At 36.2% G+C, this 26,237-nt stretch overlaps 1 protein-coding gene across 9 annotated transcripts in view; it reads left to right on the plus strand.

Moving 5' to 3' along the window:
• GAB1 (GRB2 associated binding protein 1) overlaps positions 1-19,220 on the plus strand; it is a 105,806-nt gene extending 86,586 nt beyond the window's left edge. For 3 of the 9 annotated variants that reach the window (XM_058837395.1, XM_058837390.1, XM_058837396.1), the window contains 6 exons: positions 133-436; positions 11,659-11,748; positions 13,488-13,581; positions 13,923-14,046; positions 17,008-17,130; positions 17,339-19,220. In XM_058837395.1, the coding sequence (XP_058693378.1) occupies positions 133-436; positions 11,659-11,748; positions 13,488-13,581; positions 13,923-14,046; positions 17,008-17,130; positions 17,339-17,497 (894 nt within the window). In that variant the 3' untranslated portion in view covers positions 17,498-19,220. Of the gene's footprint in view, positions 1-132; positions 437-11,658; positions 11,749-13,487; positions 13,582-13,922; positions 14,047-16,308; positions 16,385-17,007; positions 17,131-17,338 lie in introns of those variants that run through there. The other 6 variants (XM_058837397.1, XM_058837391.1, XM_058837389.1 and 3 more) reach the window with 5 other exon arrangements.
• Positions 19,221-26,237: the final 7,017 nt, after the last annotated feature.

The following is a 26,237-nucleotide window of genomic DNA, read 5'->3' on the forward strand; positions in this document are numbered from 1 at the left end:
AGCTGTGCAGTGTTTGTGATTTCTCAGTTTCAACAGAATACATTAATCTGAGTAGACTAGTTTAAAAGACTTATATGATTCACAGCTGATTGCATAACTTATTTTGTTAAAGGAAATATATGTTAATTCTAGAAAAACAGAAGCATGTTGACAGTGGGAAGTGTTTCAAGTGAAGAACTAGATGAAAATTATGTCCCAATGAATCCCAACTCTCCTCCACGACAGCATTCCAGCAGCTTCACTGAATCCATCCAGGAAACAAACTATGTACCAATGATACCAGGCACGTTTGATTTTCCATTATTTGGAAAGCAAGTCCCTCCTCCTGCTCACATGGGTTTCAGGTCCAGCCCAAAGACCCCTCCCAGACGGTCAGTACCTGCTGCAGAATGTGAGCCACCACCAGTGGATCGGAACCTCAAACCAGACAGAAAAGGTGAGGAAAAGCTCCAAGAAAACCTAATTTTTATCATCTAAGAAAATAACATAGCTCTCTCAGCTTTTGCTTAGTGGAAAATTATCATGTTTTTAGAAATTACTTTAGAAATATTTTTTGTCCTGTAAGATAACCAAATCACAGAAGGAGCCCTAGGATTATTTTTAACATTATTAAAACATCACAATAACGATGCCAAATTTTATTGCTGTAGTCACTAATGAAAAAATGTCACTGAATTCCTAAGATTTAGAAGTAGGTCCCTGTATAGAGAAGACACTTGTGATGCAGAGAACACAAGGCATTGGGTGGAACACAAATTTATAGCCATAACAATGTTTGCTACAGGATCAGCATACATACTCATTTTAGAGGGCCACTTTGAATCTATCCTAAAAAATTATTCTCTTAAATCTGGCATGTAACATGTTTATTTTTCCTTAAAATAAAGATTATTTGGGTGACCAGAGTTTTTAAGGAGCCAAGATGATCAAGTTGCAATATAAGAGATACTTGTATAGATAATCCCTAATAAATAACTTGTATTTTCTAAGTTTATCTAAAATGTTTTATCAATCATCTTACTAGAAATACAGGCAAATGCTTAAAGAACTTGTTTCCCTTATGCATTTTTGAGACAAGATAGCTAACTTTCTTGTAGAAGAGGGAACAAAAGAACATTAGGTCAGATGTCTGCCCTATTTTGCATTTCAGTAAGTCCTATTTTTAATCTTATGTACTTGAAAAAATTAGTATTTACACTGAGAATGCTTGACTTCATTGTGGGAAAGCGCAATGGTAAATATTCAGATGATCCAAAATATTCACTAACTAAACCTTTAAATTAGTATTTTTACCGCTAAGTTAAAACAGCCTGTAATTAATGGAAGTAGAGAGTCTCACTATGACAGATGACCTGTGTGTAATGGAAAGTACCACATCTCATTCTGCCTCTCCATTTTAAAAAATTGAGGCATGGCCTTTTTTAAGACTTTTGGCCCTCTGCTGGTTTCTAATTTTTTCTGTATTACCAGACAACAGTTTTGCTTAGTTCTTAAGAAATACTGGACAGGACGAGATTGATGAAAGTTGATATTGGAAAACATTCTCAGAATAAACTGAACTAAGCTGATTGAAAGTATTTTCCCAGACTGGCCAGTTTGTATATTTTACTGATAAAATGTTTAACCTTCAAAAGTAATAAATGTATGTGTTGAAAAGCATCTCACTTTTGCTGTTAGCAGGAAAAGCTGCCGCACAGATGTTTGCTGGGGCAGCATTGTTGCTCTTGCATCTCTCTTTTTGGAACTGAATTAGTGTTCCACAGTCAGAAAGTGGCATGTAAGGCTCCTGCTTTGCTTCTGTCCTCAAATGTTTTACAGCTAGAAAGATGTAGCTAACACCAGAGGAAGGACTTTAAGATGTGTCAACATACCTCTTAATGAATGTAGAGTTACTGGATCAAATTTTTGCCTGTAGACTTTTGGAAGATATTATTACTGTAATATAATGGGATTATTTAATGTAATCTAAAAACTAAAGTGATTTTAAAGTAAAACTTTCCCTAAAAATAAATGTGGTATATTGCTTAGGGGCTGAAAAAAAATGTTTTGTGAATATCTTGAGCTGCCAAACATGGTAATGATTCTAATTTATCACTGAGGGTTTTATCTTAGTAGCAGACACACACAGACTGCCTCACTCTAATTTTATTGAATGCATCACTGTAAGTTTTCTGTTGTTGTGAATAACAGATCTAATGACACATGGGAATACTGATAATATTCACATTTCAGTAGTTGAGATCTCTGCACAAATAACTCCTTCCAGATATACCTTAGGGAAAATAAAATTGCAGGTTCCTTTGAATTTGCAAGGTTCCACCTTGTTTAAGTGGACCTTTACCTAACTAAAACAACGGTGTGCTTTATATTCTTCTGTGTTGTTTTTTGAGCTTTCAAGTTCGTGTAGCAACTTCTATTATCAGGTTGTTTCTGTTTATGTAAATGTATTGCAATGCTCTTCTGCTACAAACTACTGCATTGTAAGTGTCAAGTAGGCCTGTGTGTTCACTAAATCTTTGGCAGACACAGAAGGGGAGGAAATGGAACATAAAATATTTACCTTTGGGCTATTGCTTCTTTAAATATTGAGGGGATTTAATATGCCATTGCTTCAAGATGACTGGTGCTTCTCCAAAAGGTGGTTTCTAAAATACTGCAGAGATCAGGAGTGTTTGGGGTAAAGTGTTATGAGGGCACAGTTCATGTTCTGTCAGAAAATGCTGCTCTGTCTTTTTTTTTTTTTTTTTTTTTTTTTTTTTGGTGGTTACAGATTGTTGCAAAAACAATGTTTGCACTGTCTCCAAGCTTTTTGGAAGCTATTAGAAATACCACCACCTTTCACATGAGTATTAGCTTTAGCTCAGTCATGTTTTTGTGGGCCAGGGAGGTTTGTTACATCCTGTGCTAAAAATGAGTTTCACAAACATTTGTAATGCAGTGAAACAAGCACATAAAGGAAGGATATACTGCTTTTTGTTTTCAAATGTATGTGTTTACCATCTCTTCTCTTTTCCTTTGGTTGAAGGGCTTGCTGCTTACAGCCTTAGGTTCTTTGATATCCCCAGCCTGTTTCTTCTTCCACTGCTCTCTAGGAGAACTTTGTTTCAGAAAGTGGGTTAAAAACTAATAATGGAGAAATCTATAGCTTGAGATTACAATACAGATTTGCGTAGTTTCATTTCTCTAGTTCACAGCTGCTTCTGTAAATATGGGGAGCTTCCAGTACTTTCTGGAAGTCTTGAAAGTAATTTCATAACATGGTGTAGGCTCTCTGCCCCAGTAATTTGAATCAAAACACTTACTTTTTTTTTAGTGAAGCATACCGAAAGGTAAGTGATGTATTGCTTGGGACAAAATGGAGAGTGTTTGGCAGGTGCTTTTCTGCATTCACCTGTAACTGAATGACAAAAATAATCTCTTTATTAACTTGGGGGTTTTAGTGTGCTGTTTCTTTAGATACATAGGACCATTGGCTATACTGATTTTTGTATTTCTGCTTTCTGGCTGCTTTAGCTTAGCACAATTGCATGTAGTCCTGATGCTAAATTGCAAGTGTGTTGCTGGTAAAGGGCTTCAAATAGAAAAAATATTGCATCCAACCATGCAGATGGGTCTTATTCTCTGAATTGTTCAAAGACAGTGACTGGTTTTGCCACAGAGCAAAAGTGACATTTGTTGTGATGGTGACATGCCTTCTTCAAAATACTGTTTGTCCAAGAAGGAACAGTAGAATTAAAGGTGCCCAAATTCTGTGAGGTGAAGGAAGTTTTCCTAGACAGACTAGGCAGCAAAGAACAACCAGGTTTTCTTTTCAAGGGAAAAGTTTGTGGACAAAAATAAAATTAAAAAGGTGTGAATTGTTTTTTATGGGTCAGGAGGAAGCATTTGAGTGGTGCAGCATTTGAGAGATGAGGTTCTCTGTGAACCTCTGAGCATGACAGTGACCCCCTCCTGGCCCAGGATTTGTTTCCATGGATAGGGCAGAGGGGTATCTCATCTTAAAACAAGACTTTAAGACCAAACATCTACAAAACCAGACTTTTTTGGTTTTGGTTTTTTTTTTTTTTAGTTGTTTAGGAGCTGTACAGAACAAGTCCTTATAGCTGTGTAACATCATCCCATTTGTAAGGTTGAAATCTCTTAAGAAATATGTGCTTGTCATCTTGACCGATGAAATACACTTTTTCAATATCTGAATCAAAGTATAAAGTCAGGAATGGAATTGGTGATGGTGGAGTTTACTTCCTCAAAATCTCAGCTTGATGACCAACTTACATTTCATTGGTAACTGCTTTCTTCTGTTTCATAGCACATTTCTACCAAAGTGGGCTTTTTAAGGTTCTGAAAATAAATATATGAACAGTGGGCATATGGCTTAACTAAGAATTCATAGCCATGATAAAATGAAAATCAAAAGTTAAATCTCATTCATTTGAATATAGTATATGAATGTGATGTATGAATGAATGAATATAAATGTCATTTTGGTACAGTTTTAATCAATAATATTTAAAAGCATTTTCTGAGAGGGTTCCATTTACCCAGGTCCTAGTTGAGGGTCACGGGGAGCTGAGATAGAACAATGCCCTCAGGATCTCTCAGTAGATTGCTGACAGAGGCAATACAGAATTTAGGATTCCCAGCTTACAATATAGTACTGGACTTTGCTTCATTTGTCTTGAATAGTAACTCTATTTTTCCAAATACTGTTAGGGTTTAATTGCATTCAAGATTATTTTGAACAATATTTTCAGTCCTAGTTTTTGATTGTGTGAGACAGATTATTTTGCTGATAGCAAAAATAACCAATAGTGTGGTGTATTTGAACTTTTTTTTTGTTGTTTTGTTTTCTTTTTGTTTTTGTTTTGTTGTTTGTTTTTCTTTAAATGGATTATATTTCAACAAAAATATTATCAGCATTTAATCTGAGAGGCTTCCTACAATTTTAGTCCACATGATTGCCCTTAAAAAGCCTGCTGCTTGGCCCTGGTAATTTTTAGCCCAGCATGTGCTAAACTTTGATTTCGAGACAGTGGTGCATGCCATGCAAATAACCAGTTGCATCTAGAAATCAAGAAAACAAACAAACAAAAGAAACCAAGGAAGAGGAAAAAAATTCTCATGGAGTTGGAAATTGTGATTGTTTTTAAAAATGTTAAAAATTTTATCTGGTTGCTTTTCTCATTGTTTTTTTCTCATTTAAGATGTTAAAATACATAGTGTGTGTGGTTAAACCACAAATATGTGGATTGCTTCTAAAAATGTGGCTGTATCTTTGCCACCAATCCTCATGAGCATCTCCCAAATGGATTAACTTCACAGAGAATTCCATTTTTATTTATAAAAAAATGGCAGGAAGCACCTGCCACACTGTCCCCGTAGGACCTGCTGTGATGCTTCTGGATGACTGGAATAATCTCCCATTGTTGCAGTGAATCATGGTGCTCTACAAATCCCAGGCAAAGTAGGTAGTTGTTAAGGAAATTAAGAACACTCATTAATCATGACGGTAGTTATAAATAGCCTGATGAACAGTTTCCTTGTTAGACACTCAAACATGTAAATATTTAAGTTGGACACTGTGAACATATTGCATGTCCTGATACAGCAGGAGCACCACGCCATCTTTAAATAAAACTTCAGAAAAACACTGACAGCATTTGAGATTAATGGGAACTGAAAATTCTTTAAAAATAATAATAATTAGGAGCTGGTAACACTTCAGTGTTTCACACTATCATTGTCTTGCATATTCTTTAATAAAGGTTCAGTTATGTTCTGAGGCTTTAGGACAAGTAGGCATTGAAAATGTGAGAATGGTGATTTCAATCTGCAGCAAGAGCTGAACTAAAGATCTGTTGAAAAAGAAACTGTAATTTTTGTGATGACTCTTCTGAACAGAAGTACTGTTAATTTTGCTTTTAAGAAATCCACACATTTTATCTTCTGTTCTGTCTTGGAAGCTATACCCCTTGTTCATTCCATTTAGGAATTAAAAAAAAAATATGTTTTTGAGGGATGTTTTGGTGCTTCCTCAAAGTTCATAAAGCAAGTTGAGTACAAATTTATTTATTTTTTTTTCTTCTTTGATCTTCCACAAGCTCCCATTTAGCTGAAAATTAGACTTCCTCCATGCCTGTACTAAATTACTTGTACAAGTCTAGTTTTTACTTAATGGCTTTAAATGAAGTTTACATAACTCCTTGCTGTGATGTGCCAGTCCTTAACTTGCAGCTGTGATTTGTCTTCTAAAACTTTGAAACAACAAATAATTTCAATGAAGATTTCATTTGGATGGCTCAATCACAGCTGCAGAGGAAGCTGTGCTTTGCTGGACACAATGGTTGTAACAAAATTAAACATGCCAGTTTTCTAAAGAAAAACTGCAATACTTGCTCTGATACTAATGCTAGGGGTAATTAAATTTAGGGATTAGGACTAGGGATTTTTTTTTTTTTTTGTCATTTTAAACTCCAAATATATGAGGTAGAGCAGGAACAAGAGAACATGGGTAATAATGCCCTATTTTTATTTCTTTTCATAAAATTCTTCTCTTCTTTGCTGTGTCCTTATCACTTTTTCAAGAAAATATAGTTTACATAGATGAAAATGTTGTCTTCCTATTCCATTAGTTTTTAATAGGCTTAATGTTAAGCTTTAGTTTAAATAATAAATAATAATTTAAATTTTATTTTTTTATGTGTTTTGTTTTTGAAGTATTTTGGACTTCACGAATCTTAGTGCAGCATTAAACTGCTAATCAGTACACATTTCAGAACATGTACTTTAGTTTTAAAACAGTCTTTGTTACTGAATGCTTTTAGTTCATCATGCTTTGGGGGCTTTTAAAATACAGACATGTAGAGTTACAAATTAGAGCAGTCAAATAGTATTTTGATGACTAATAGCTTTGGTATTCTCTGAGTAGTTTTATGGCATTTGCCAAATATTTTAGGAATACCAGTGAACCTTAGCTGTCAGATCCAGTTGGACTTCTTCATAATCAGATATTTTTTCCAATTCATTCTTAATTTCCGTAGCATTGAAAGTACCAGTTTGCTGTAAAAAGTTATTTTGAGGGGATAAAGAGAAGACTGGAGAGTGACTCTTTATGTGACTTTTAATATTTCATAACATTGAAGAATAAGTTGATTTCAATTCGTTTTTATTGTCCTAAAGAGACCATAGTTATCAGCATCCATATCTTATCATCAACCAGCACAAAGCATATTACTGATATTCCTCTTTGTTGGTGGATCCTAGTATGGAAATCCATTTGAATGTTGTATAACTAAATACATGTTTCTAATTAGAAGTACCTTGGCAGGAAATAGTCTTAAAAAAACATAGATGAAAAATCTAATTGAGGATATTTGTAGAGCTCTGTATTGAAGGCCATGTACTAGGGAATCAGGGTTCACTTGGGTGAGGAAGAGAAGAAAAGCAGGAGTTTACTCAGCAGAATTGAAAACCAAATAATAAACCCTGTGGGAGCAAGACAGTGAGTTTCAGCCTTGTTTTTCAAGGAAAAATCTGCAGTGATTCTGAGCATGGGAATTCTTGGACCTCAGTGCAAATTTCAGTTTCTTCTAATTACAAAGAAAAGGGGACAAGATGTTGATGGAAACAAGAAACTGTGGTTAGTTATTTCTCTCTGAAAGTACTTTTGTGTGAATGCAGAGCAGTTACGTGGCTGGTTTTTCCTTTTGCTCTCCTGCTCCCATCCCAAGCACAGGACTGCTCTAGCATTCCTACATCTGATCTCCTTGTCTCATGAGGATTAGTCCCATTGGCCAGGAAACAGCATTATCAGATTGTGCATTTCTCAAATTTTATGTCACATTAGTATATTTACCTTAAAATTTTAAGCCCTAAATAGCTGGTATTTAAATAGAAGAGTTGGCCTCTCTTGTGAGGATGTTTGCAATTTCCTGACATGAAATCTCTTGCCAGCAAGCCATAGAGCAAGCATCCAGTCAGGAAAGAAGTATTCTTAACATAAATCATGCTTAGTTCTGGTGTTTCAAGGCAATAGTCTGAGAACAAATGAATCTCTTCAGCATTATGTTCTCAAAAGCAAAAACACGAGGATCCATGAGGATCCACCTACACTGATGCAGGAATTTACTGCAGTGGGACAACTCCCCCCCCCCTCCCGCCCCCAATATTATATTCCAAGTGTTCTATGGAAAACAACAAGAGCCGATGCAAAAACAAAAAGTTTTTCAGTTTAAACCATTTGAAGCAAACTCAAACATGTGAAACGGACTCTTCTCCTGGTGACTTTGCAGACAAAGGCAGCATTGACGTGCCCCAAATGCCAGGAGCAGAATTTGTGCATCTGAGTGCGCTCCAATGCCGCAGCCATAATCGCCTGCTCTGCCTGGCAGTTTGTACAACAAGCAGCCATTTGTTAGAAAAATAGATTTCATTAGTGATTTTTCAGCTCAGAGTGCCCTTCTACAGTCTGATAAAACGTGCAGAGGCTGAGCTTCTGTCTACTGGCTGTAGCATTTTGCATTTCACAGGTGGTGACTTGACTAAAGAGTGAAAATATCTGATTTTCAATTCTTGTTTGGTTGGTTTCACTTGACATAATTTATTTGGGTTTTTGTTTGTTTTTCCTGTGTAGGTTTGCATCCCGTGGTGTTTCCATTTATTTATTTATTATTGTTTCATTTATTTCCTTTTCAGTTAGAAAAAAAATAAAATTGCACAAATGAAACTTTTTTTCCCCTTTACCCAGATTTATATTTCCTAGAATAGGTGTGTAAGTTAAAAGTATTATCTTTCCTGAGAAGAGGTAAATGTGGGCCTGTAGGAACCACAGAAAATATGTTCTTCAGTATTGCTGGTGTTAGAATGCTGTATGGAGCCAGGCTCTCCATAGAGCCCTACTGTCACAACACTGATTTGAAGAACAGCCCTGTGACACTTTAGGGGGTATTTGTGGATAGAACAGCCTGCTGTACAGATGGGAAGCACATTTCCCCTCCATATTTTAATCAGTTTGTTGCTTTTCAGAGGTATAGGGATGTGCTCCTGGGGAAAATTGTCTTTTGAAGGCAGTAAGGGATATTATTAAGGGCTTTCAGTGCCCTGGCTCATGTCACGTGATCTTCTTAAATGCGCAAAAAGAGGGTGAAAGAATTCTGCAGTTACACAAATACGTAACCTCAGATTTGTGATTTTGATCCCACTCTTCCTGTTTTCCTTTGCCTGGTGTCCAGTGCCTATTTTGAACAGTATAAGGTCCTCAACAGAGATTAGGCCTTTGGGTTTTTCGTTTTGTAGGGAGGAAAAAGAAAACACTGTACAAATATTTTAATTCTCTGTGACACATTAAACTCGAGGAATTGCATTATCCTGGCTGGTTGGTAGCAGCAAGCTGTTTTGCCACCAAATTTATTGAGGTTGAACAGTCTTCCAGCAACAAAAGATGAAAGCTCAGTAAGTTTTGTATTAAGTTCTTGTCTGATGTAGAAGTATTAAAGGGATCTGTACTTATATATATACCTCTTCTGAAAATCTCAGAGTGGTTGGTAATGCTAAATTAAGTGTGAAGCAGGTAGTTACATAATACTCACATTTTCCAAATGGGGCTAATCCCAGTTCAGGAAGGTTGGCTGCACTAGACCACGTAGCATCATTAACAGAAGGAGAAATAATGAGTCACAGCCCTGAGTTCCTTGAGCTTATCTCTGTATTATAGGTTTCAGGCACTTTAGTCTGTTTGGTTATAAGAGCAGAGGTTATTAAGGGCACACTGCTTAAATAATTTCATTAACTCTGTTACCTCTGCTAGTTTTCTCACTGTGCTTATGATTTGTGCTCCTATGTCAGTGCATATTAACTTGAGTTGTATTGGGCCAGATTTCTTTTAAATCAGATTATCAAACTGCGAAATACAAAGTTATTATGATCAGGTAATGATATTCAGCATCGAATTGTAATTAATAAAAAGTGTTTGGATTTTAACTTCTACATTTGTTCTATCAATTTTAAGACTGTGGTCTTTTTAAACAGGAAGGCTTTTATCACAGAGTTATAGGCAATATTCTTAAGTCAGAATATTGGATCAGCTCAGAATTGAGTACACCAACATGTTGGCTCGTGCTTTTGACTTGGCTCTAGTCAGAAATACTTCATGTTCCACATCACAATCTGTGTCTTTGGTCAGCGTTGCCCAACTGTTCACCCGTTTCATCAGCACATTGGGCCATTTAAGGGAGCATCTGATTTTGAAATTGGAAAAGAACTGTCTGTGTAAAAAAAATTTCATGTCCTTTTCTTTTTAAGGAAGTTGCTATGGAGCACTACTAATGAATAAATAAATTTTATCTTACCTTTGTGGTCTCTCAGAAGCACTGTGTAGAAGTAAAGATAAAACCTCTGTGTTTACCTGTCTTGTTGTTACTTGATTATTCCCAATACTTCAGTGATAACAGTAACAGAGCATTTCATATGCAAAACCCTTGGGGTAGAGATTTGCAAACTTCTGGTGTTTGTTGCCAAGTTTATTTCTTACAAAGCATACTCAATCATTGCTGGGAGTACCAGCCCACATGTGAGTCTGTACCAGTCCTTTTCCATTTTGTGCTGTAGGGCAGCTTTCTAAAATAATCAGACTTAATTTTTTCATTTGGTGTATTCTTATGGCTTCTTGGTGTACCACTTGAAGGCACTTGCCTTTTTTAATATTAACACTTTGTCAGATAGACTTTACTGAAATCTTAGGGCTATTACATATTATTTATCATATTTAAAATATTTAAATATTTAAATAAATTTTAATATAATAAGTATTAAATAAATAATATTTAAATAAATATTAAAATATTTAACTAAATATTAAAATGTTTAAAATAGATGGTGTGACCTGAAATACTTGCAGAGTTTGGTCAAGTTGGCTAATGAACGTCCTTGTTGGGAGGGGATTTGCATTCCTGTCTGTAGGGAGTTGATTGGTATTTTCATGCCAGGGTAATTTCTGGTGGAGGTCGGGTTTTGCCTTGCTGGGGGGTAGTATGCAGGCTGGAAATTTGGGAAGAAAATTCTACTATGTCTGCAGGGTCAGAGTGGTGGAGTTTGGTACAGACAGATGGAGACCTCTGGGGAACAAGTTTAACAAATACACTATTAAAAAAGATTCTTGGGGCATCTCAAGTGGGAGATACAGTGTTAGAAGACCTCCCAAGAGCAGCACCTGATTGGAGACTCCTAAGAGTCATTATTTCCAGAGTAATTTTGTGACTAAGAAGGATTTGTATCTCTGTGGATATTTCAGTTTGTATCTGAAATGTAACTGTTCTCCTTTCATGCTAAAATGTGTCAAATATGTATTTTTATTTTTTTTTAATGAAACCAGTTGGTAGTAATGATCAGTTACAATATTTGTTGATGCACTTTTTAGCCTTTTTGTACACTTTTTACGCTTGTCTCTGATATATTTATTTCTTGCATGCAGTGTTTTCTTTGTTTCTGGTTTGGTGCTTAAGCCCTTAGTGTGAGCCCCAGCTAGACTGTAAAATCTTCAGCGGCTTGCTTATGCTTGTGGCATTAACCTTTCTGCAGGGGGTTGTGATGTTTATTTACAAAATTCCAGTTTTCCACTTACAAATAGAATATTATTAAGAGAGTCTTCTTTTTGCCAATTAGGTCAAAGTCCTAAAATTTTAAGACCTAAACCACATGGTTTAGAGCGAACTGATTCACAAACCATAGGTGACTTTACTACAAGAAGAAAGGGTATGTACTTTAGCACTATATGTATATGGAGCTTTATAAAAATAAATGAAGCAAAACTTTAGAAAACTGTTATTTTAGAATAACTTTAGCATATTCTCTTCTGCTGTAGTCTAAGGTCATGGATGCATTTTCTGTGCCAAGCAACCAGTTTCCTGTATAAGGAATTAAAGACTTTCTGGCTTGAACAGAGCATGGAAACATTTCTTTGATATTAACATGAACGTTCTGATCTCTTAAGTTGTAGCTATTCATATTTTGGATTGACTTTTGTCTGTTGATTTAGAAGCAAGTATATAATAACTTGTAAATTTTACATAGTAACTTGTAAGATTTTTGAAACTTTTGTTGGGCAAGAACCTGAAATCACAGTTCACTTAGGTCTCCTGAAATGAAGAAAATGTTGATCCTCTGATCATACACTAGTACAGACATCTATTTATGCACCTTAAAGAGGATTGCAGTTAATTTCATGGGCTTTATTGAAGACGCTGTGTTGGTGCCTTACATAGTCACAAGAAGTAGAGAAAATAATGAACAACATTAAAAACCTCAGAGAAATGTCACTGATTACCTTTGGGTTTTAAAATCCATTGCAGCTGGATTAAATACTTCTGCTCTTCTTGATGGGCTTCGGATGAAGTCTTGGCCCTGTCTCTGCTGCAGCAGTTGCTGCTTGCCCACTGTTTATTCCTGCCAGGTAGACTCAGACCTTTACAGAGGACTTGAGCCAGGCTGATCAGTTTTTGTTTCAGTTGTGCTTTAGTATCATTTGCCTATGTCACATTCAGTTCTGTCACTACACACCTGACACTTGATCTTAATGAATCTGCCAAGAGGCAGAAAACTAATGGTGGGAGGGGCACAAGGAGAAAAAGGGCTGTTTTTATGATGACATTGCATTTTGTTTTCTAAAAACAGTTTTAGGGAGGATAAAGTTGACAGCAGTTTGACTTTTTTTTCCACAAGTTTTTTTATACTTTACTTTTTTTCTAATGCTTAGGAGGGATGAGACACATAAGCTGGAGGGAGGGATAATGGCTTTCTTGCTAATAGCCTACTGATGTTTCTGTTCTGAAAATGGAATTTAAAAATGTCACTTTTTTGGGGAATAGTGTTAGCTGTCACGAGTGGCACATTGCTTGGCTTGACTGTGGATGAGCACCAAAGTGAGCCAGGCTTTTCCTGCTGTTGGCTCATTTCTCATTTTTGCAGACTTAGTCTTAACTGCAGGTTCTGCCCACCTGTGGAGCTGTGAAACCTCACCAGTAAGGGCACATGTACACAGCGAGGGCAGAGTTTGTGTATTAACAACTGACCCTGAGCCAAGAAAAGTCCTCAGAGTTGGCTCTGCTGAAACAGCCTATCAGCTCTGCCCTGGAGCTTGCCAGCTCAACAAGTCATCACAGCAGAATGAGGACAGAACATGATGCTGCCACATTCAGAATCTCTTTTCAAAACAGAATTAGTACCTACAAGTATATGCTGCAAAATTTGGAAATTGCAGTGGGCTTTTTAAATTTTATATTTTAATTTTTTTAATTGATGTTTCTTCTCATTGACTGAAAAGATTAAAAACAGAAGTTAATACATCATGTCTTTCTGAAAATGGAAGTGTCTCCCTTTCCTTACTACTATTTACTATTTGAAAGATAGTGTTTTTCTGTATTTAGGCCATGAAAAGATATTAAATTTAAGTTTAGAAATGTTCTGTGCTTTAAAATTGTCTGTTTCTTACTTAGCAAAACCAGCTCCACTAGAAATAAAACCTCTGCCTGAATGGGAAGAATTACAAGCTCCAGTTAGATCTCCTATCACCAGAAGCTTTGCAAGAGAGTAAGTTTCTTGGCTTTTCTTCATTCAGATTAATCATTTTTGCTGGCTAGAGTGTTAATAAATGTGTGTACATCTGTATCATATTTTTAGACTGTTTGTAGCTTGAAGTTTCCTTTGGAAGAGTGTGAGTCTGTGTGTGTATCTGTGCATTGAAATAAAGTGTGTCCATGTGAAATTTTGTTTTGTGATATTAAATATAAGGGACTGTGTATAACCAAAAAATGTGACACTCTAGTAAACTTGAATGAAAATGTCAGCTCTAATATGCTTATTTTTATTGTTTACCAGGAGGTTTAAGCTATTTGAGATGTATTGTTTGTAAAATAATTCCTGGTAATTAGCTCCTCCAGGTTTCCCGTGTCTCCCAGACCGGATTCAGTTCATAGCACAACTTCCAGCAGTGACTCGCACGACAGTGAAGAGAATTATGTATCCATGAACCCAAATCAGTCCACTGAAGACCCAGTATGTAAAATCTACATCTTAACTACTCTCTTCCTGTGCAGTCCTTACTTTTAAATCATGCAAACACAGATCCTTCACTCAACATCACTCCCTTTATACGTCTAGATCAACAGAATGATAAAAAAATCTCCATAGCAAAGCTGTAATTTTGGTAGGATTTCACTGAAGAAGTTAAGAGCATAAAGAAAATGGTTGATATGCATATCTGTTATATAAAACAGTTCAATACATGACTTTTTTTCTACCTCTTTCCTAGAATCTGTCCCCTTTTTGTAATTGCTTGTCCTTCGGCTGTGCACCAGTTCAGTATTATGACATCAAGGGAAATAAACTGTTCTAGGATGTTTGAGACATGCTTAAAAAACAGCTGTACTAAAAGGACATCTTCCAGGAAATGTAGAAGGAATAGGGGGAAAAGGGATTGATACTTGTTGCATACATTCTATATATGTTCCGAACCATGTGTATTTTATTAGGCTTCTTTCAAAGAAGAGGATAGAAGGAGTCTTTGTGTATTGAGTGTCTATATTTTTTCCTCTTTGGGAGAGTTAATGAAGAAAGAGCTCAGATAATGAAGCTTCAGATACTCTGCATGGAGTGTAGCTACTTAGGAAAAGTTAATGATGCACACTGGGGTTTTTCTCTGATGAGGGGAAGGAGAGAAAGAAGATCCATTAGCAGTAGTTTTAAGGAAGACAATAGCAGTAGACCTAAGCCTAAACTAAAACGCGGTTTAGAATATTCATAAAACACTGGAGGAAACATGTATCTTGAGCTCAGCTTTTTGTCCAGTATAGAATAATGGAATGGTTTGTATTGGAAAGGACCTTAAAAATCATCTTGTTCCAACCTTCAACGCCATGGGCAGGGACACTCCACTAGATGGGGTCATTCAAAGCCCCATCCAGTCAGTTTAGTGCACACACATGTTTGTGTTCTTAGTAGGGAATATAACAGCATTTTTCATCTTTATATCATTTATGTAAGACCTTCCTTGGGGAGGGCCTGTCTAGCACCTTGCTTTTGTTCTGTTTGTGTGTCTGCCTTCTTATATGGCATGTGCTGGCCCATCTCACTGCCCCTGGACTCTCCTCTCAACACTGTTTGCTTCCCTGTCCCCTGCTGCTCTGGATCCCCTCCCAGTCTCCTCCAGTGTCCATGCCCCAGCTCACCACTGCTGCCTCTGGATGCTGCATCCCAGGTCCCCCTTATGCCATTCCCCGCAGGAGCTGGTGGGGTGGAGGTTCCAGAGCCTGTAGAGTGCCCCAAGCTGTGCCTTGTGCCATGCCTGTTGTGCTTCCCCAGGAGAAAGGCACCAAGCACAGCGGAACTGCTGGTGTTAAATCTTAGTCCCTCTCCTGCAAGGGCCATTGGTAAGTAATAGGTGATGTCCCATTTCACAAGTGCAAGAAACAGTCCCATTTTACACCAGGGATTAGCTCCACCCATGTCCATGGTTTTCCCTGCATGGAATCACAGTTCAGCCCAGACATTTCTGTTGATTCTTAAGGTTTTCCAGGGACTTAACTTCCATACCAAGATGGTACAATTAGTGCCCCAGCTCATTAATATCTTCTGTTGGCTTGCACTGGTACTATTTTAAGGTGATTCTACAGATTTCCTTTCTGTTTCATTTGCGTGTTTTTAAAGTTTCTGTTTCCTAATGCATATGTTCTGCCTGCCTAGTTTGTTTGAAATAACAGATTATTTATTTGTTTAAAGAGTAACAGCTTTTTTTAATTTATGCTGGAAACATTGATACAGAATCTGATTTTTGTATGTTTAATACGCATTAATTTGTTCAGAGAATTTGAGCAACAAAAATGAATTTCATATCAGTTGTTTGTCCTTGTTACCACTTAATATTAAATGAGTTGGACAATAGAGATATAATGGATAACTTCAATTTAAAAGGCCCTGCCCATTTGGCTTTAGCCCATAAAATATTTTATTTCCTGAAGAACCTGAAAATGTCTAGATATCTCACAGCCTTTGTTTGAAAATCTGACTTTTTGAGGATTTTTACTTGTTCCAACTCTATCTTAGCAAGGAGTCTGTATTTCTTCATCTTTTTCTGTCATTAGCTTTGAAGCATCTTTTTTAGACATGTTATACTTCTGTTTTATTTAATAAAATCAGCAATATTCTGCTTTTTCTTTCAAGTTGCTCTCAGCCTTACCCTTCTGTCTTTCCTTCTGCTTTCCTCTTCATTTTTTTGCTGACTGCTGCCCTCTGTCTTCCTGTTTTTTCTTTATCTTTTAGAGAAGAGTCCTTCTATTGTACTGTTCCTATAACACCTGTTAAGAGGGAGGGATCAGGCTGGGAGAGGACAGAGGAGGTGAGGTTGTAAAAGTCTGGGCTAATTGAAATTTAGATATATAAATTACAACTTCAGGCAGCCCTACACATATTTTCCAAACATTTTAATTTTTTGATCTTGTCAATGGAACAATATTCTTTGATTTTCAGCTCAATCATGATGACTTTTGAATGAAATGTAAAAGTTTAATTTTTAGCTTTGCCACTACTGTAAAGCAGAAATTATTGTAGGTATTTAACAACACTTTAAGAAAATAAATATGTTTTGCTTAAGAAATGCTAAATTTGAGATACAACTACATTTAAAAAGAACAAAACACTCTATTCTTATTTCATGATATGAAGGAATGCACGATAATTTCATGATAAGTGGAAGGCATGGATGGGTTTGGTTGCAAACTTAAATTTAAGGGGGGTGGTTTTTGGGTTTTTCCTCCCATTGGCTTTTGACTCTGTCCCAGTTTTGACATAGAATCCCCTTGCCATACAGGGTCAAAGAAATTTGCATGATTTAAGTGATTGCAAGAGTCTCAGTCATTTCCTTAACTTTTTACATTTTGACAGTTTAGAGTATCCATATTTGATAATGTGGACCACTAGTTTATACATTTGTAGCTAAGGTTGTTTATATTTTGATTTCAGAATTTGTTTGGAAGCAACAGCCTTGATGGAGGAAGCAGCCCTATGGTAAAACCTAAAGGAGATAAACAAGTGGAATATTTAGATCTGGATCTAGATTCAGGAAAGTCTACCCCACCTCGTAAGGTAAGCAGATGTTCAGCTCTTGCAGTTCTGCCATCAGGAATTCAAAATTGCCTTCAGCAAGATCATCTTAATAGTAATTTCTCAAATGATCAGTTAAGAGACAGTGTTGGACCTTTCAGAGAAACTGGTGCATGTTCTGTATCTGTTTGGGACACCTCCTTGCTTTTCTGTTGTCAATTTGCTTGAACTTGTTTCTCACTGTTCCTAGAAAAAGAGCAGTGGCTCGGGAAGCAGCGTGGCAGACGAGAGGGTTGATTACGTTGTGGTGGACCAGCAGAAAACGCTGGCCCTGAAGAGCACGCGGGAGGCGTGGACTGATGGCAGACAGTCTACAGAGTCCGATACACCCACAAAAAGCATGAAGTGAAAACACTGCCTTGTCTTCAAGGAACAAAGTGAATTTTGAAGAATCACAGAACCACAGTGGCAGTGATGTTTGGCTGTACAGTATCTGATTCTCCTGGGTGGGGATCAGTTCCTCACTGAATAGGACAGAAGCCAAAGGACACTTAGAATATATCAAAGGAACTTTAAGATCATGAATTTGCGCTGTGGTATCTGGAAAAATCACTGTAAATAACTTGTAAAATAATATCACTTAGCTTTCAGAAAGCCTTTTGTTCTGTAGTTAACACATTTGTAGTATTACTGTGTTTATGCACTTTTTCAGTTACAATGTTGGTTCAGGTATTCCCAGTTAGTGTACCTTAATGCCTAATTCATCTGGAGAATTCTTTTTTCCTTACACTACTATTCCTTACAATTTTAGGTTAATTAAGCTACATATAGCTACGGAAATTAATATTTGAACTTCATTTTAACAACTCAAAATTGATTTTGCAGAAATACTTTCACAATTGAATAATCTACTTGAAATGCCAAGAGACAACCGTTAGTTACAAACTTGTTTATATTTAATACACACAAGATTATTTGGAAGTCTACAGGTTACCTTCCTAACAAAAAATTGCTGTGAGTTAATAATAATGAACTGGTCTGGGTTTAGACCTAAAATCCTGGCTTATATGTTAGTTGTTAGTGGTGGAACTTCTATTGTATTTTATTGATGACAGTGTTCTGTGTTCAATGGGTGAAGATTCTGCAGGGTAGGATCTTACACTTTCAAAGACTGAATAATTAAATGTCAAGTAAGCCTGCAAACCACTGATGGCATGCAGTAATATTGTGATCTCACACTTATTAACAAGAAATAACCTTTATATTATTTACAGAAGGTAGAGTATATAAATCAGGTACGTACCAAGCACTGTTGTGCTAACACACTGATCAGGTTTCGACAATGAGCTTTAGTTTTGTACTGTTTAGAAGTTCTAATGTCAGTTTTCAGTTCAAGATTAATGGGACAATTTGACATTCACTTTTTGTAGTACTAGCAAAATACTGTGATTTTGAATTAGATGTTAATTCAAATGGAAATACTATGTTTTAACACCATAGTGCCCTTCTTATGAGCTCTATTTTACTTTAATCTCCTGCTTGGCCTTATATTTAAATCCCTATGCAACTGATATTTTATATCTCTGTTTTTAAAAATTAGATAATATACCTAAATGATCCCCTTGTAAACCACTTGTTGCTCTTTCCTGGTACAGGATTTTAAGCTCTGCATACTGTGATCTTTTATTTTACTATGCCAGTTCCAAATAATAATCTGCCTTGGTTTAGAAACATTTTTTTGTTATTTGAAAGAAGATAGAATTCTTTAAATGTGTGAATGAGTTAGGTCTAGATAGAAAACTTACTAACACTTTTGTTTCATACAAATGTCCTCAAGTAAGTGATTGGTTTAATTTTCCTGCCCAATTGTTTTATTTTGTCCAGATCATTTAAAAGTTGAGCATAAAGCTGCATTGTTTTCTGGCATATTGGCCTTCGTACTGTGCCTAATCTACCATCGGTTGTTTCTGTCCCCTCACAGCCACAATCTACAGTATGTAAATTACCTTATTCTTAACAAAGGTTCTTTTAAAATTAGTAATATTTTGATGCTTTGAATGTTCATTTTAAAAAAGAAACTAAACACAATGCATTTTGAGGTGAATTTTAAATAAATCAAGTTGTTCAGTTTTTATGTGTGAACTCTGTCCTGTGAAGCAGCAAACAGATGTCAGTGTGTCTGGGAAGGTTCTTGGATACCAACCACCTTTTGTCAGAATTGTAGATTATCTCCTAGTACCTCTCAGAAAACAAATGTACAGCTAGAGTAATTTTTAACATGAATCTCTGATTTAAAACTCTGTACTAAGAAGCCAAATAATGTGAATTCCTACTCCTCTGGAAGCCAGGAGAAAATCAGTCTCCTAGGCTGGCCTCTCTTGCTGAGCTAGTGGTAGAAGGGGGTTTTGCTCTAGGTTTGCTGATTTTCTTTTGCTGATAGTCCTTTATAGTTTACACTTACTCTTTCTTCATTTAAAATTTGGCAGGATTAACAACATTATTTGTTATTATGATTGAGAAGCCACTCTTAATTTGTTTTGTTAAGGAAAACAGGAGTTTCCACACTGTACAGAGAGTGTAACATTTTCTAAGTAGCATTCTACAATTTGTCTTTAATTAGATTTCTAAGCAGTTTTCTCCCCAGTAATATTCCAGTATTACATTTTCCATACTTATATGTTGTCCATGGTATGTCCATAATCAGAGGTGTGATATTAACTTTTGATGATACATCTCGTTTTCATCAGGGGCTTCACAGTGCAGAACTGTCTGACCTCTTAGATGGTCTAAGGATGTGAATATAAAATTGAAAATGTGACTCCTAAAGTTGTAGGTGATAGAAAGTAAGTGAAGCTGATATCAGCCCTGTGTCACTTCCAGGTACTAGCTTTGTGGGGACACTCTAGTTTGAGGCAAACTGGTGGAAACTCCAGTACTTACTGATGCAAAAGTAGCTTGACAGTGTTGCTTGTCAAGTGTTCTTTTTTCAAATAGGTAAGTTTTTCCTTATTTCAGTCATACTATATGTTACCAGTTGCAGATACAGTTTTCCTTGCAGTATGCGTTATTATAATATGCAAATATATATGTGCAAAATGTCTTTTACAAATACACAACATCTTGCTCTTAAAAATCAAAAGAAAACTTGATGCCTTGTACACAAAGATTGACTTGAGAGGTGATTTGGTATCATTCCATGGTGCGATCTGAACATTTCTTTATCTGGTAAGTAGCAATGGCCACACTTTTACACACTGTGATATAATCACTATTACCTCATTAAGTGCAGGTGCAAACACAGCTGCTCTGTTCCACTAAAACTTTGTAATGTGACATTGAAAAAGGTGAAAATGTAATCATTAGTCTTTTTTCTTTACTGACATTTGTATTTATGTAAAAAAAAATAATAATCTATTCATGCAGACAGTTGTGACATAGTGCCACACTTAGGGAGTACAGACAAATTACAGTATGGTTGTTTTGATAAAGTAATTTAGAATTCATCGCTTCTTGTAGCTAATTAGGCAGTGATGGGCACCTCTGTAGTTTTTGCAGTGCTTTATGAGCCAAGCAAAATTTTTGTCACTGTGCAATATAAGTTTAGCTGTTACTGCAGCAATAAATTTTTATATGTGTGCATGTGTTTATATATGTGTGTATATATACATACATATATATATACATGTAGTACTCATGCAGAAGTACTTTGGAAACTTAGCAGCCATGGACAGAAGTTCCATTTCCTCCTTTGCTATAAAGCCTTGTGTCATGAAAAGTGAATGGATGTTTATTTGCTCAAGGATATCAGAGTGCAATTTGGACAGCAGTAGTGTCATTTCATCTATTGAAATATTTCATACCTGTAGTTCTTAAGAAGCTCAGCACTATCCACAAGTGAACTTAAATTTGGAGATTATCCTCCGTATTTCCTACATCTGCTTTTGATCTCTGTGTATTGCACCAAACTGTTTCTTAAATGTTTATTTATTGTTTGTTTTATTACTTTGGGATACTAGTATGGCCCATGACTACAAAAAAGGGTGCTTGTCTAGCAATTAGTGTTCGACAAAATCATTGTGTTGATTGGGTGTACATGAACCAAATCCCAAGCAATGAGGTTTCTGGCTTTTTGCCTTAACTGAACAAACATTTTGAGTTCAGCTCTCAGCCTCACAAGGTGCAGAGTGGGATACAAAGAAAAAGTGTTGAGAGGGTTATGAACAATGTCTGATATTTTAAGCTTTCCAGAATATGTTTATGGTTCCGCAGCCCTGATGTTAATTTTCAGTAGTAAAAGTGGGAGGAGAACAGGTATTGGATGCACGACCAGTTGAAAGGTTTTTGCCATCTCGTTGTTAGGTAAACAGAGCTGGACTGTTCTGATGCTAATGGTTCTCTTTCTAGGTGGTCTAGAAAAGAAAATTTCCATGGTTTATTTGAAAGGGATGATCTACGTTTGCTTCAGCTTTTTTATAAGAAGCAGGTTAGCTGAAGTGTACAATTGTGTTATCTGCTGTGCACACACACAGAATATTTAATACACTAAAATGGAATAGAAAAAAATCCTGTACAGTTTAGAACATAAAGCACCAAGTTGGTAAAAAGGAGGCTCTCAAAGTTTTCCTGCAATCATGAAGCCAGCGCTTGTAGTAATCATCATGATTTGCTCTTGAAAATTCTCCCAGGATCTCTCATCATTGCCAAGCCTTTTCCTGGTAAGTTATATCTGCAGTGAAATAAAAAAGAAAATGTGTATCACATTTTCAGAAAGGCCAATCCTTGGCCTTAATAAGGCTAATCCTAATAAGATTTTAATAAATGCTCTTTGAGGTCCTGGGTTTAATGTGTTTGTGGGGGACTTGCACAAGGTACCCAGACAGCCTGATTGTTTTAATCAGAAGACCAGAAGAGGAGGAAAATATAAATATGCCTTATTTTACCTGAATTCCTACCAGACTTTAAAATATGTAAGTTTTCATATTTCTATGTGCTTTTCAGGAAATATACTTTAGAGAAAGGAATCACTACTTGTGCACTTGTGCTGGTTTTTGCACAATTATAAACTATGCAAACTAGCTGAAATATTTAGGGTTTTTTTCTTTTTTCATTATGTGTTAGAGGTGAAGGATGCAGGCCTGGGAGTTTGGAGATACCTCAGACTGGCCTGCTAGTGTACCTCAGTCTGGAGTTAATTGCATCAAAACAATGATTCAGCCCTCTGCTGAGGTGATCTTCATAGTAATAATTATAAATCATGGCGTGCATATTTAATTATTTTTTAAAAAAAATAATCATAATTGAAACCCAAATGTTGGAAAACAAATGCTATTTAGAGTTAAGCTTCCTAATCTCCACTTAGGCATAAAGCAGCATTTGAAAAGGCATTATGTGTAACAGGGTTCAAATTCCCCAGGCACATAAAACATAAAAGGAGCAGAATCTAATATTCAAGGCACTGCTGTCCTCTTTAAGTAAGTGAAAGTTCCAATAACTTTTTAAATCTAATTTCTACTCAATTATGTGTCTATAAGTTTAGGAATAAAATTTGAAAAACACTCCTTGTGTTTTGCTTATATTTTTTCCTCCATAAATGAAAGAAGTGATGATTCTTAAGACATTTTTGTGTTTAGCTCTACTCACTGACAGCCCAGTATGAGGAAGCACAAAATAGACTTAGCCCTTGAACTTTTTAAAAAGAAGGAAAAAAGTAAAGGAGCCACCCAGGACCAGGATTTAGCCTCTGAACCCCTCATACACCATGGGATGTAGCTGCCCCCCATTTCCAGTGCTTGGCTTAGAAGCTGGGACACAGATCCTGTGGCCAGTGCAAGGGAAGCACAACAAACTCTGAAAAAGTGGTTTGCTTAAAAACAATATCAAGAGTTGAAGAAAAATTTAGTTTTGGAGAGGGTTGGTAGGTTGGTTTACTCTGTGTAAAATGAATAGGATAATATTTAGGATTGTGATGCAAGTATACCTCAGTACTACCCTTTGAGAGCTATGCTGTATCTCACTACAAATATGATTGTTCACCCCAGTTTTTTGGTATCTGTGGTCTGTATTTTTTGTAGAGCATTTGGTGTACCAGCAGAAGGGCCATCTTCGAAGTCTGGGATCAAGGAACAGAAAACGTTGGCTCCCAACAACATTTTAAGTTAAGGGATAAATTTCCAATGGATAGTTCTAAGATCTTGAGATTTTCTCCTTTAGTAGATGCATTGTGTATAAGGATGGAAACTTGAAATTAATTGAGCAGTTATTGTTCTGTAACTGGGATGTCATTCTGCTTATAAAAAAACCCAAGCAAAATTTAAAAAAATGAAAATTATTTAAAATTATTCATTCTGTGCACACAATGTCAGACTTCTCTCTTAGTAGTTTTTATATCTCCTGCATTACAATGATTTGAATAAATGCTTTTACATTTTCTCTAGGACACTTAGTTCTTTGGTGAAGTCTTTGATTTCCTATGTCTTTCTGACATGATTTTTCCCCCAACTATTCTCTTTAATTAAAGGAGGGTTGAAAACCAATTACTTTTATAAAAGCTTCCCCATTTTTTGTGAATGAGCAGGAGGTCTTTTTAATGTAGCAAATCTCTGCTGTGATTCAGAATAATCACTACTGCAGAAAGGAATTCAGACGATGTATACAAAGAAGTAACTCCAAAGCAGTGACTATAGGCTAATACAAAAGGCATATTCATGTCTAAAGGGCTCAGGAAATACTTGTGGCAGAAAACAACCACAGCCCACAGCACACATAAGAGCCCACCATTTTTGCAATGAAAGCTGTGGTAGAAGCCCCTGCATGTCCTATCTATTCTGATGTTATATTTACAGGAAAGTAGATATTTGTCAATGTTAATCATCAAAGTGTTTTTCAAAGTCTTTCATGAGTATTTAAGTATCTAAACACTGTGGGGAAAATTGGCCCAGATCACAACTGAGGAGAAACATAGCAGCATAAGAAAGGCAAGGAAACTGAAAATCAGAAAAAGATGCCATGACAGAGGCATCAATGTATAAAATTTGGGTGTAGACGCTGTGTATATGTGCAATCCAACTAGAGCTCTTACTTAAGGATTAAAACTGCCCATGTACTTAAAATAGAAAAATTAAAGTATTATGTCTTGCTTAAAAAAAAAAACTTCTTCAGATTTATACCTATCTTTCACTGAAGGTCTCTATCCAACTTCTTAAAGTCCCTTTTTGCTCTAAGAACAACAGCAGCTGGAGGAAGTCTTTTCCAGCCTACTTAATTCTGTGATTCAATAAGTCAGGTGACTTAACTGCTGTGCCAATAGGTGAACGAAGTAAGTTTACCAAGTCTTTCCTTGCCCTGTCTCCCTCTGGTTGCAGTACTGTAAGGTGAGGAGTGAACTTCACGAAAGGAAAAAGGGGCGGGGGCAGAACCTGGTTGCTGAGAGGGAAGAGAACCCAGAGTTTTGAAAAGGGAAGGATCTATGTGTATTCAAGTGTTTGTGCATTATTTTTTATACAAAGATGTGTCTTGCATATTGGAAAAAATATATATTTTTGCCTTTTGGTTAAGCCTTTTCAGTCATAGCAGTAAAGAATAAAATCTAAAAGCATTTTACTTATTCTGGTTTTTTTTCTGTCAGAGTGCTGCTTGTTACAGAATCTCCATTCTCAAGGATTTCTGTAATGAGTATCAGCAGTTGACTCCATATGGGGTCTTTTTTTTTTTTTTTTTTTTGAATGGGTTAATTCTGTTGATCAAAGGGCTTGTTTTAAACTGGACACAAGCAGAGTCTGATATGCTATCTGCATGCCATGTTGCTATTACCAAATATTCACTGGTTTGTGGTTGGGCACAATTTAAAAGACTTTTGATCTTCACATATCACTATTTTGCAGTCTACTTTTTGAAGGCAGACACACAGCAGGTTTACAAATGTTCATTACAGTTTGTTTAAGCATAGCAGATGAAGTCAGGGCTGTTTATTTTCAATGAAAGGTTAATCTTACCCTGATGGCTACACTGTAATTTGAACAATCTCAACCTCATCTCCATGTTACTCAAAATTTAAAGAGCACATGGATGAAATTTGTACATCTACATGTAGTAAACTCTAAAACATTTCCATTGCATTTAGGAATCTACTGAAATTAATATATGGTATTGTTTGCATGTGTTGTTGTTTTTGTGGGGGATGGGTTTTTTTAGTACTGGAAATCAAGGAGTTGTCAGTTATGAAAAAGCTCATAACAGTGACCTTTCTTTCTGATGGGCAGAGGGCTTTTGGGGATTTGGGTTTTGGGTTTTTTTAGCAGCTGTAGCATGATTTTGCATACTTCTTTGACTGTTGAATGTGTGTGTGTGTGTGTGTGTGTGTGTGTGTGTGTGTGTGTGTTTGCACACCACCTCTTGTCTGCAGCACTGTTAATTTGAGTATGGAAGAAAAGTGACAGTGACAGAAGTGATGGCTTTGAAATAAGTCTAATTGTATTTACTCTTGATGGGATAGTCCAGCTCAACATCAGCCTTGTGAAGAACTAGAAAAACTGTCAGTATCTCATCTCATATGGGTAGTATCTTACTTTGGCATTGCAAACTAAAAAATATGACAACCCCCCCATTAACATCTGAACACAAACCAAGTTCTCACCCCTCTCGTACCTTCTTGAACCCAAATGACTGCCATATGTCTGATGGAGCAACCACAAACAACTCTATTTCATTCCTTTTGTTACCCAAATTTTGGGAAGATTTACATTGTTGGTACATGTGCAGCAGTGTCTATTAGAATAATTGCTGCATAGTTAACAGTATCATTTAGAGTTGTTCTTACTTGTGGTGTTTCAATTTCTTATTTAACAAGGCATCTAAAAATATTAATTAAAGTTAGGATTGCGCAACTAAGCAACAAAATTGAAAGATGTGTCGCCTGAGAGGTTTGACAAAAATCTGTAATTAAACTGTACTTTCCTAACTTCATAAGCATGTTAATAATTAGTTCTCTCTACAGTTTGGTGCTGGCTGAGGGGGGATTTCTTGCTTTATCGTGTATTTGACTATATGTAGGTGTTCAGCACAACAGTAACCTCTGTCATGAACTTTTTTATGCCACTGGTTGTTTTCAATTTAAAGTTTTCTTATTTGGGCGCTGTATGGACTGTTTTGAT

Source organism: Poecile atricapillus, chromosome 4, assembly GCF_030490865.1.
Source record: "Poecile atricapillus isolate bPoeAtr1 chromosome 4, bPoeAtr1.hap1, whole genome shotgun sequence".
NCBI classification, from domain to species: domain Eukaryota; kingdom Metazoa; phylum Chordata; class Aves; order Passeriformes; family Paridae; genus Poecile; species Poecile atricapillus.